Raw genomic sequence first — 10,885 nt, 5'->3', positions numbered from 1 at the left:
TTGAAGTACAAAACACTAGTTGAAAGTCAACAATGATGGAGAATTTACACATAGCTTGGGTATTTACACACCATATAAGCAATAAAAACATACAGGTCAACACATTTTCCTTGCAATTATTCACAGGTTTACATGAAGAATAAGCGACAGTTTCAAGTTTTTGAGTGTTTGCAATGAGAGAACAAAACATGACGAAGAATTTCTCTTCAAAGTTCTAAAACAATTTCAATGTAAAACGATTTCATGTCATAAAAAAATAATTACATTTTTGAGAATACACATACCAACAGACAAATACTCATCTCATCGTGAAAAAAATAACAACAAAACAGGATATAAATCATGTTAATATTGTTATAATATTATATACATGAAAATATACATAATTATTAGAATGTCTTTCAATAACGAATTCTGGAAGTAACTGTCAGGTTTGTATGGGGTGTTAAAGAGTGAACGCTCTTGCTTTTGTTTTGCTTTGTTGATGCAACATTTTCTATGTGAAATTATAGGCCAGTCAATAGCGAGGGGTGGTGGGCAGGGATGTAGCTCAGTCGGTAGCGCGCTGGATTTGTATCCAGTTGGCTGCTGTCAGCGTGAGTTCGTCCCCACGTTCGGCGAGAGATTTATTTCTCAGAGTCAACTTTGTGTGCAGACTCTCCTCGGTGTCCGAACACCCACGTGTGTACACGCAAGCACAAGACCAAGTGCGCACGAAAAAGATCCTGTAATCCATGTCGGAGTTCGGTGGGTTATAGAAACACGAAAATACCCAGCATGCTTCCTCCGAAAACGGTGTATGGCTGCCTAAATGGCGGGGTAAAAAACGGTCATACACGTAAAATTCCACTCGTGCAAAAAACACGAGTGTACGTGGGAGTTTCAGCCCACGAACGCAGAAGAAGAAGAAGAATAGCGAGGGGTGTGTCTCCGCGTGTGCTCCTTGTCAATGGGAATGTTCTTCTCAATAACAAGTGTATTCAAGTTTCAACTTTTCACAACCCACACAAACCCGACAGTTATTTCCAAAATCGTCTATTGGAAAACCAGGTTAGAAAGCTTGATCCCTTGATAACTTCATTGATAACTTGATAACTGTTGAATCAGTACTCCGAGTCTGATCCATCCTGAACTCAGGTCAAAAATGAGTTACTTCCCTTCGGGTCTCATTCTATCCCTGATAGGGTAAGAAATCGATTTTTTACATATATACTTAAGATATTTTTGTAATGACGGATATAAGCAGATTCGCGATCGTCGATAATGATTTTTCATGGTGTTGTGTAATTTTTAAATTACAAAGGAATTGATATGTAAGACAGTTTCAAGCGAGCTATCTTTCGCGGATGTATTTACTGTGCAAACAACTCTAAAGTGTCACGTGATAATCAACCTTGGCTTCAGCGCGCGCCGGAGCAGACGATTTTTTCTGTAACCAGTTGAGAGTGATGCAACCATATATCACGGTCTCCTTCCGACAGCAGTCTCAAAATTTCGACTTGTTTTGACCTTCTAACGATGTCTTTATCATAACTGTGAAGACCAGAACGGAGATCACTGTCGAAGTCGGCCAATCTGCAATCGTTTTGTGAACACTGATCTCAAATTTAGATCAGTACTCGCGAAAAACATATAGGAGATAACTCTGTATTCTTGTTTTGATATATATTCGCGCAATAATTCAGCATGCTGTCAGAGAGAAACTGGCAATAGCCGTGGACCGATGATTATCAGAATGGAGTCTGATCTGGAAGAAGAGAAGAGAAGAAGAAAAAAACTTGCACAGCCCAGTAGGATTTGAGTTCCATCAATACATGTATGCACAATTATAAACTTGGCCAAAAAATAATTGCGACAAATTTCAAACCCAAATTAAAGCATTAATCCCTGTGTCATTTCATTAAAACTATATGCCAGTTAAGACTGTTCACTTAACCTCCAGGATCACCTTTTGGATTAAATATTTCTTTTACAGGGATCACGTGACCGCCGCTCAAGTAAGGGTACCCTCAAAATCGACTAGACAAAAACGGAAGAGCCGAATGAAAAATTGACAAGAAATCACAATAGGCAAAACTTTGACATTCGAGAAGAAAGTCAAACTAATTATCTACCCTGAATAGATTGTTTTGTTTTGCTACCTTGCGTATTTCGCGTGCTATGCTATTCCTACTGATGCAGGTGTAGTCCAAAGCATGATCCGGTAAAGGTTAACAAAGCAGCACAAGACTCTTTTCCTCTCATCCTTCTTTCTGCTTCTCTTACACTTTCAGTTATGCACATCTCAAACACGAACAAGAAACATACTTTTCACAAACATTCAGATTGGTGCACATCACAGTAATGTCTATTGTCATTTTGTACTGTTCAGGCCTGGGAATGAGGAAAAGTGGTTTGGGCATACTGACGGGAATATTTTGCGTTTTAAGCATTTCTAAGGGCACACGGAGGCTCTTTTCTTACACAATAAGAAAAGGACTTCGTCGTATTTACGACGAAAGGTGTATCATTCCCAGGCCTGACTGTTTATTATTGTTAACTGCTAGATACACAAGCATTGTTTTAACTTTCTCCACTATCAATATGGAACAGTAAAATCAGACACACACTTCAGGAAAGCCAGTCATATATCTTCATCAGCACCTGGCTATGCTTAAAAAATGTCTGTGTGAGAGAACAAATATTTGTATGCACTCTTGATTATTCTGGAATTGAAATCAAACAAGCACTTAACTTATTCTGGAATCAGCCCAGCACTCTTGTTTATCCTCAAATATTCTCAAATCAAACATCCACTGAAATCAAAGTTATCTCATCTTCTTCGTCACTGCAACTATTAGGATCATCCAGCGTGCAATCGTCAGTGCTGTGCACAGTGTTATTCAAGTCACTGTTATCTCCAGCTATGGTGGACAGAGACTCGTCCATGTCAAACATGACGGGACTAGGCAGGCCAGTCTTGGTAGGCGTGCTCACAGCGTGGATTGTGGTGAGCCTTCTTCTCTTGAGGGGTGAGCTAACAAAGTCTTGTTCAAAAGAACGTTTGCTGGGCGCAACCGCAGATGGTGAGTGAACAGAGTTGAAGGAGAAACGATGATCTTGTACATGCTTCTCATTGGCTCGAGGACTGCTGATGTGAATCATCTTGCTCCCTTTACAGCTTGAAGGTTTAAACACTACACGCTCTGTTGAGTGTGTCTGCTGAGACCCAGGTCTTGTACCAGAAGTTATAGGCTTATCTGTTGATTTTGGATTTCGTGACTTGAAAATAGTCCAGTCAGGACCTCTGCTCATTAATTGACCAACAGTTTGAGTGGAATCCTTGACATGAGAAAGTGTCTCAGCAATATTGCTTTTTGCTGTGGACAAATCTTTCTTTGATGATTTTCCTGAGTCTTCTGACTCAATGAGTTGCTTTTCTCGAGATGATAACTTCTGTGTTGACAAACTGCCCTCCGCAATGGACAGAGTACTTGGTCTAGAAGCTGAAGCTGACTTGTGTGTCCTGCTTTCTTGCGTAGGGCTGCCAGTGTTTGACAAAAGAACATTCCTGCTCACAGTTTTCTTTGGCAAGGCAGCCTTTTCTGAGGCAAGTCCACGGAATCCAGTTGTGCTGGATCCTGTCTGGCGTCCAAAACTACTGCCGGAAACTGGTAATATGATTGACCGGGTGTCGTCACTGTTGACTGTACCAGATGTCTGTCTTTCAGTCTCACTTCCGGTCGACAGTTTTCTGCCTGTGGGAGAGACTAGCAAGAGTCGTGACAGGGCTGCACAGTTCTGGGTCAAACTCGGGAGTGAGCTAGTGCCACATATGCGATTCTGAACTGAGAGATTAGGAGCTGAAATTGGCGAGGGCTTCCAAGGGCGAGGAGATAGCCAATCTTCATTAGATTTCTCATGACCAATCTCTTTTTCCCGCAGCACAGTTCCTGGAACAGCTGTCGGTATTGCTTGTTGGTTCAGTGTGCGCACAGAAAGCTTCTCAGGGGAACCAACGCCCTCAAAATCAAACAAAGTATTCATAGAATATGCCCCGCTTCGTCTTCCCACACTGTTCTGTGTTTGTCCACAAGCTTTGCCCTTTGCTGCATCCAGCTTACTAAGTAATGACAATGGACTTCCTGTGCTTTCTCGGCTGGCAAGGAATTTTTCTTGGCGACGCAGTGACCAGTCCTTGTCTGACAGAAAATCCATAAAATCGTCATGAGGCTTGGAAGAAGTGTGTGTAGGAGTACTAGGACTGTGCCCCTGCTCTGGCTCAGGCAGGTTTTGCCTTCCTTCTTTGCGGATAGGTGCACTCCTCGAGTTTTGACTTTGCCTGGCACCTTGCACGCTCCTTTCATCCATGATTTGCAACTGCTGGTTCGCATGTGCACTAGCAGCAGATCTGAATGTCTTTTTTGTCTCACTGGCCAGCTTCAGTTTCAAAAATACTTCATGTATTGCAGATCCAGACATCCTTCTCTGCTCATTATCTTGCAATGAATCCAGTGACAAGTTTTGACGCTGGGGTTGATCTGATGGGAACTGTGGCAAAGTCAGGGATTCTTGTTCCGCTGAAAATGGTGAAGGCTGAACATGTGCATCCCCTGATACTTGTGATTTCAACTCTGACCGACGGTCTGGGGGAGAAGAACTCACACAGAATGTTTCATTGTTGCAGTGATGTGTCCTTAGCTTCTCAACAGCAGCACTAGCCCGACAATGAGCAGCTTCTGAATGATTGCAGCTGTCGTCTGCCTCAAAGTCAACTTCTTTGCTCCGTTCTTTTGCTGGCTGCGGGGGAGTGGTGATGGTTAGCCTAAAAATCTCACCCGGACTGGCACGGAACAATTGAGAACCTCCTTCTCCACGGTGTGGTGTAGAGTCTGGTGAGCTGATCCCAGACAGTGGGATTGCTTTTCTGTTGGATTTTGGAGTTGATGAACGCCTCACCGTTGAACTTTCTTGGTTTACCTGGGTGGACTTTGGGTCTACCAGCTCAGTTGGTATGCGTACTGTTGATCTCTCTTCAGTGAATGCCAGCACCTTGCCATTCGTTGTAAATGAAGACTGCCGTGTAAAAATCGATGGTCTGACATTAACAGTCTCTGACTGCACAGCCGACTGTAAGAATGCATTACTGTTCTCTTCATGACAAGGAGAAGATGGTTCTGTTTTGCAGTATTTTTGCTTCAGGAAGGTGAGCACAGACGTTGCATTTGGCATTTCCAAAACCTGTTTAATTTCTTGTGCAGAGATAGGCTTGCATGTAGGCCGAAACCTGCGTTTGACTTCTAGCCACTGTTGAGGCGACTCAATCTTCACCAAGGGGAGGGGGCTAGTGAAGGGAACAAAGGAAGTGTTTGCAGAGGAAACAGGTTTACACGGACTGGAGAAATTTGCTTTTATAGGATCGCTGGGTACGAGTTTGGCCGGAGTTCTGTTTCCATGATCATTTTTATCACCACCATCAGAAGTACCAAAACAATACGTTTTGTCTCCACGTGCATTGTTGCAGTCTTTTTCTGCGTTGCTCGGTGTACAAGATGCTGATGATGCTTTTCTAGGAGTAATGTTCTTCGCTAAAATCTCCAGTTTCTTTTGTATCTCCACCAAAGGAGACATTTCCACAGACCCATGAGATGGCTTGAATGGTGAGTCAGACTTGTTTGGTGTTAATAAAATCATTGTTGAGCTTTGAGAGCCGATGCCGCTTGTAGTCATGTCTGTACTTGCTTTGTATCCATTTCCAGTTGGTGGCAAAATGTCCTCAGCACTTCTTAATGATGAATCATGAGGTAGGGCTTTCCCTGTCCTCACTTCTGGCACATTTTTCTTGCCAGCAGTTATCACAGAAGAACGCTGCTGTCTGAGGGGCTCACTGTCATGACCTGGACCAATTTCCACATCATTTGCTCTTTTAATCAAACTGTTTTGATTGCTTAACTCTGCCTCCACATCTCCTGTATTTCTAGTGTCCTGCTCACTTTGAAGAGGCACTCTTCTGTAGTGATAAAGGCCTTCGCTGGGAGCTTTAGCCATAAGCCTCTCTTTACTGGGTGAGCTGGTCTTGGAAGTGCTTTTCTCACAGTAACTCATCAGGAACATGTCAGTGGAGTCAAAAACAGTTCTCTTGGGAGAACTCTGTGGTGAAACTGTGTAAGTTGTGTCAAAAGTTTGAAGGTGAAATGGCACATTGTACCTACTCCCCTGCAGAAGCCCAGCTGTAGACCTAGTATCTGCTGAGGTTGTGCTTCCTTCATTCAGCGCAGCTCCTGTTTCCTGTGCGCGAGTATGGCACTGGGTTGCAGTCATGCCAGTCAAAGCGTAGTTCCCTCTGCGCTCAAAGAAACTATCTTTCTGTGATGCTGGTGCTCTACTCACGATTGGCTGAATCCCAGGATGGATGAGTCCTTTTTGCGGACCAGCCAAAAAACTAGAGTCCACCTCATCTCCAGCATCAGACAATGAAGACGACGATAACAACTCTCTTGATGGCTCTTTGTCGTGAGTGGAATCTTCAGAGAATTCATCTGTTACCACTTTCACAGACCCGTCCGAAGACTGTGTCTTTGACTCTTCTTCTTGCTGAAACAGCTGAACTGGAACAACACGTCTGGGTAGACCGACACGATCTTTCAGAGGACTGGGTGTTGATGAAGAACTTTGCAGCGTTCTTCTGGCTGGACCCCCCCTGTGTGTCTGATGACCTGTGCTCTGAAGGAACATTCCGTGTCTGGAGCCAGACATAAGTGAGGTGTGAGCTCTGTGATGAGCAAAGCTTGGTTCTGCAGAATGAGCCCCCATCCTTTTCTCAGCTGATTCGTGCCTTACGTTATGATGACTGGCCCTGGTCTGCCCATGTCCATGTTCGTGCTGTCTGTCTGTGTGATATCCTCTTCTCTGCCGCCTGCTGAGATATTCCTGCCTGTTAAGGCTCAGCCATTTTCCTTCCTCCTCGGGGCTGAGCTCAGACGCTTGTTGAGATCCCGGCTCCGACATGTACCAGTCTGCTCCCCTCCCTGCATCGTCTTCCTCTTCTGACGCTGACTGAGTAGATCCTGTAACAGACATCAGGCAAAGTCAAGACTTCAGAACTGCTTAAGTGTTACAGTAATACCTGTGATGCAAGGCCCCTCTGATGAGAGGACACCTCTGAAATAAAAGACTTGTCCTGTTAACCTTACCAAAGTGTTGCCCTTGCAAGAGAACCCCTGCTACATAGCAACATTTTCAGTCAGTCCCAGGGTTCTCCCAAGACAGGTAACACTACATTTTCAAGCTTCATGGCATTGTGACCAAATACATGTTTCAACTTCAAGGACAGGACTGGTATGTACCTACTTTTTAGTGCTGATTTTGACTAACAGAAGTGTAGAAGTACTTCTTCACCCTTCAAGTCTTGGCCAAATGAACTCATGCTCTAGACCACACTTGGGGCCTTTGGTGACCCTCAGACCACCACCTTTCTTTTCCCATAAAACTGGAGATGTCAGAATTGTATGTCTGAGAAGTGAAGGAAGAATTTATTAACCTTTCTGGTTTTTTCACTAATGGAACTGTAAGCAAATTCCTTGCACACTGACTGAACCGGATCAATGAAACAAGATCCCTGCATAACCCTGGAACCTGCTGCCATAATAGATTGGTCAACATGCATTATGTTTGACGTAAGAACGATCTATACAATCAACACATGGTAACTGTTGATTTTCACCCGTTTTTAGTCAGCTGAGAGAAGAAATAGAAAGATCCTTGCAGTCACTCAGTGCGGTCAATTTTCACACACACACACACACTCGCACGCACACACACTCACACACACACACACCTGTTCTCTCCTCTTCCCATGAGCCATTGTTGTCATCATCACTGTCGTTGTCATCGCTGCCAGAGGTGATGGTTTCTGCATCGCTTGGCTCACTTTCCACACCAATGTCTGTCACGTACCGGCTGCAGTTGACTGTGATAGACACACAACATTTCTGTACTGAAATATTTATCATTAGATTTAAAGAAAATAATGTTCAGGTACAGTGCCCCCTTCCCCCCTCCTTTTTTTTTATAGACTTTCCAGAAAAAAAGATAACAGATTTTTTAAAGCAACATCCACAGAGGGAAGGCAAGGAAGTATGAAGGCATGTACTGATGTAGGTAACTCACTAACTGTAACACATACCTGAGATGAAACTTTTCTCAGATACAGGAGATCTAGTATCAAGCCTGCTCTCCACCTGAAGAAACAGAAAGCAAAGCAGAATGCATGAGAACAAAGTACACGTGTCTGGAAAAGATGACCTATCACGTAATATGCATACACATGTGTATGCACAGTATGCATAACTCAACTAAATTAATTTCTTTTGAAAGGTAAAGAATACACAATTACCACAAATCATTCAGCCATTAAGCTTTATCATTGATGTGCTGATATGGCACTACATGTAGTAGTATTACCATTCAAGCTTCTATTCTATTCACCAATCCATCCCATTATATTCCTGGCATGAAGGGCATATTTGTCTATGCACTTGTTTCTTTGTTTCTGTCTTTTTCTTTGTTTCTGTCTTTTCACAAATTTTCAGCAAACACTCACAAATTAAACATGACCCAGCAGGACAACAAATTATGTTCTTCCGTCAAAAACTTCAGATAATCAAACATACTGTACTGTGAAAATCAAAATCAGTTGTATGCACAGTAAGTGAGTAACTTACTACATGTAACTACATTTATGCTTGCTATATATATGTACTCCTATAACTTAGTATAAGTGCAATGACTTACCAGAGACTCCAAGGGAGATGGTGTCTCTGAAACAAAATAAATGCAGTATTTCCATATTATTACTATTAGACATAATCACATTATGGACTCCAAGTGTGATCGGCGATCGAAAAGAAGAAGATAATGTGATTAATTCTCTGTTTGCCGTTATTCTGTTCTCAAAGTCAAAGTTCATACTAACTCTTGCATAACAATACTCAATACAACACAACCTATCACTCTGAAGACTTTTCCATCTTCAGTTTTAGATTTGTAGTAATTCACATGCAAACATTCATAAACTTAGTGTAAGAGGTTCACATTTACCTGTGTACATGATACTGTTTAAATCTTGAGATTTATTTTCATTTATTCCAGTGGTGCAGTCACTTTGCAAAGAGAGTCCCTTAAATACAAATTTTGATTATCTCCCCTGCACTACTCCTTAGTCTACACTTCTGTGTTGAGGATAACTCTGGTGTGACCAGTGTTCTTGTCTTCCCCTGCCCTGAAAATGTCTGTCTTGTGTAGGGATACAAAAATTTATAAGCAATAATGTACTTTTTGTATTAAAACATTTAAAGTTAATATTTTGGAACCTTCTCCTATGTTATTAATGAATAATTATAGTATTTTGAGGCGCTGAAAGTAGTTGAGTGCAAGGAACTAGGTTCTTCTGGCTACAGGATAAGACAGTGCTTATCCTGCAATTTTGCAACTTTTCCCCTCCATTTTCGGCCATTGTTCCATTCGACTCCAAGAGAGAAGCGTGGTTTAGTCAAATTAGTGATGAAGCTGTATGGTTGTCAATTGCTGTCATGTGGATGTGGATGAGGCCATAGCTGACGAGGCTGGCGTTGCCTAAATTGCCTTGAGGTTTTTCGGTTACTGAGGTAATAAACTACTGGACTTGAAATGGTGTCTTGTGACCCTTTGGATGGATGTTTTCACATTAGTATTTACTTAGCTATTTAATTGACGAAAGGCACAATCTGTTAGTGATGCGATACATTTTGCTCATTGGACTTACATTCATGTATAAACTCACGACTCGGTCAAACCTTTTAGAGTTTGACCCATCATGATTACTTTTAGCTGCCAGAGGTCACAAAATAAAGTCATAAGGCCACAAAAAAAATAGGTGTGGTTACGGTAACATAGCCAAAAAAAATAGGGTAGGAAGGTAGGCAATCACTTTTTTTTTTTTTTTAACTTTTTTTTTCTAATGTGTACAAATTAAACCTACTTGACAGGGAAATAAGTGTGCGACTCGGGCGATTTCGCTTTCATTCATTTTCTGCACTCGGTTTTTTTGTGTGTTTTTTTTTGACAAATGTAATAAAAAGTTACAGGGTCGGCCCCTAAAAATAGGGTAGGTCGGGTTACCGTAACCACACCTATTTTTTTTTTAGGCCTAACCCATTATACTCCAAGGCAAAAAATCTGCAAGTGCAACACTATCCGAAAGTTAATATGGGATCATTGGCATGTACCTCCTGCTCTTCTATTTGTGTGTGTGGGATGGGGTGGGTAGGGGGGTGCAACTGCAAGCGTGCGTTCCTGTATTTGTGTGTGTTTCTTCAGTCTACTGTAGAAGTATAAATCCTGAAATCCAACACTAAGCTGAAAGTAACAATCAAAATGGAATGTTTGTCCTACCTGCTCTTGAACCATGGTGCTTTCTTTGGGAGATGCAGCCAATTTTCCTGATCGGCATAAATTTCACTGCACCTGTTAAAAACAAAGTGAAATTTAAGAAAATGTCTCACTTCATTATCATGATGTTGTTGATCAGTAATGACTAATGTGATCATTTGAAATCAAGGTGAAGGCAAAATTAACATGAAGGTGAGTAATGCAACAAATGAATTATTCATATCATAGCTCTTCCCCCCCTCGATCCCCACTCTCTAGAAGACGTGGTTTTAGTCAACTCCTTCCATCACACTCACCATTGTCACGAATAATTTTGTGGTGGCAAAGTTCAATGACATCATCATGAGGGAATGGACGATCATACTGCAAACAAAACAAGCAACAAAGTCAGTTCTGATGTATTACATGTAGTAGTAGTAGTAGTACATGGTGGTGGCAAAGGTCAATGACATCATCATGAGGGAATGGACGATCATAC

The 10,885-nt window shown here is 42.0% G+C and overlaps 1 protein-coding gene across 1 annotated transcript; it reads right to left on the bottom strand.

The window, feature by feature from the left end:
- Positions 1 to 4,474: 4,474 nt before the first annotated feature.
- On the bottom strand, positions 4,475 to 9,088 carry LOC138967985 (uncharacterized). The gene is made up of 6 exons (XM_070340547.1): positions 9,079 to 9,088; positions 8,773 to 8,798; positions 8,165 to 8,219; positions 7,817 to 7,948; positions 4,818 to 7,046; positions 4,475 to 4,575 (listed from the first exon to the last, which is right to left on the bottom strand). The coding sequence occupies exons 1-6, from the start codon at positions 9,086 to 9,088 to the stop codon at positions 4,475 to 4,477; spliced, it is 2,553 nt and encodes an 850-aa protein (XP_070196648.1).
- Between the last annotated feature and the right edge of the window lie 1,797 nt (positions 9,089 to 10,885).

This window comes from Littorina saxatilis, linkage group LG6 (genome assembly GCF_037325665.1).
Source record: "Littorina saxatilis isolate snail1 linkage group LG6, US_GU_Lsax_2.0, whole genome shotgun sequence".
Taxonomy (NCBI): Eukaryota; Metazoa; Mollusca; class Gastropoda; order Littorinimorpha; family Littorinidae; genus Littorina; species Littorina saxatilis.
This window is presented reverse-complemented; position numbering and strand designations above follow the sequence as displayed.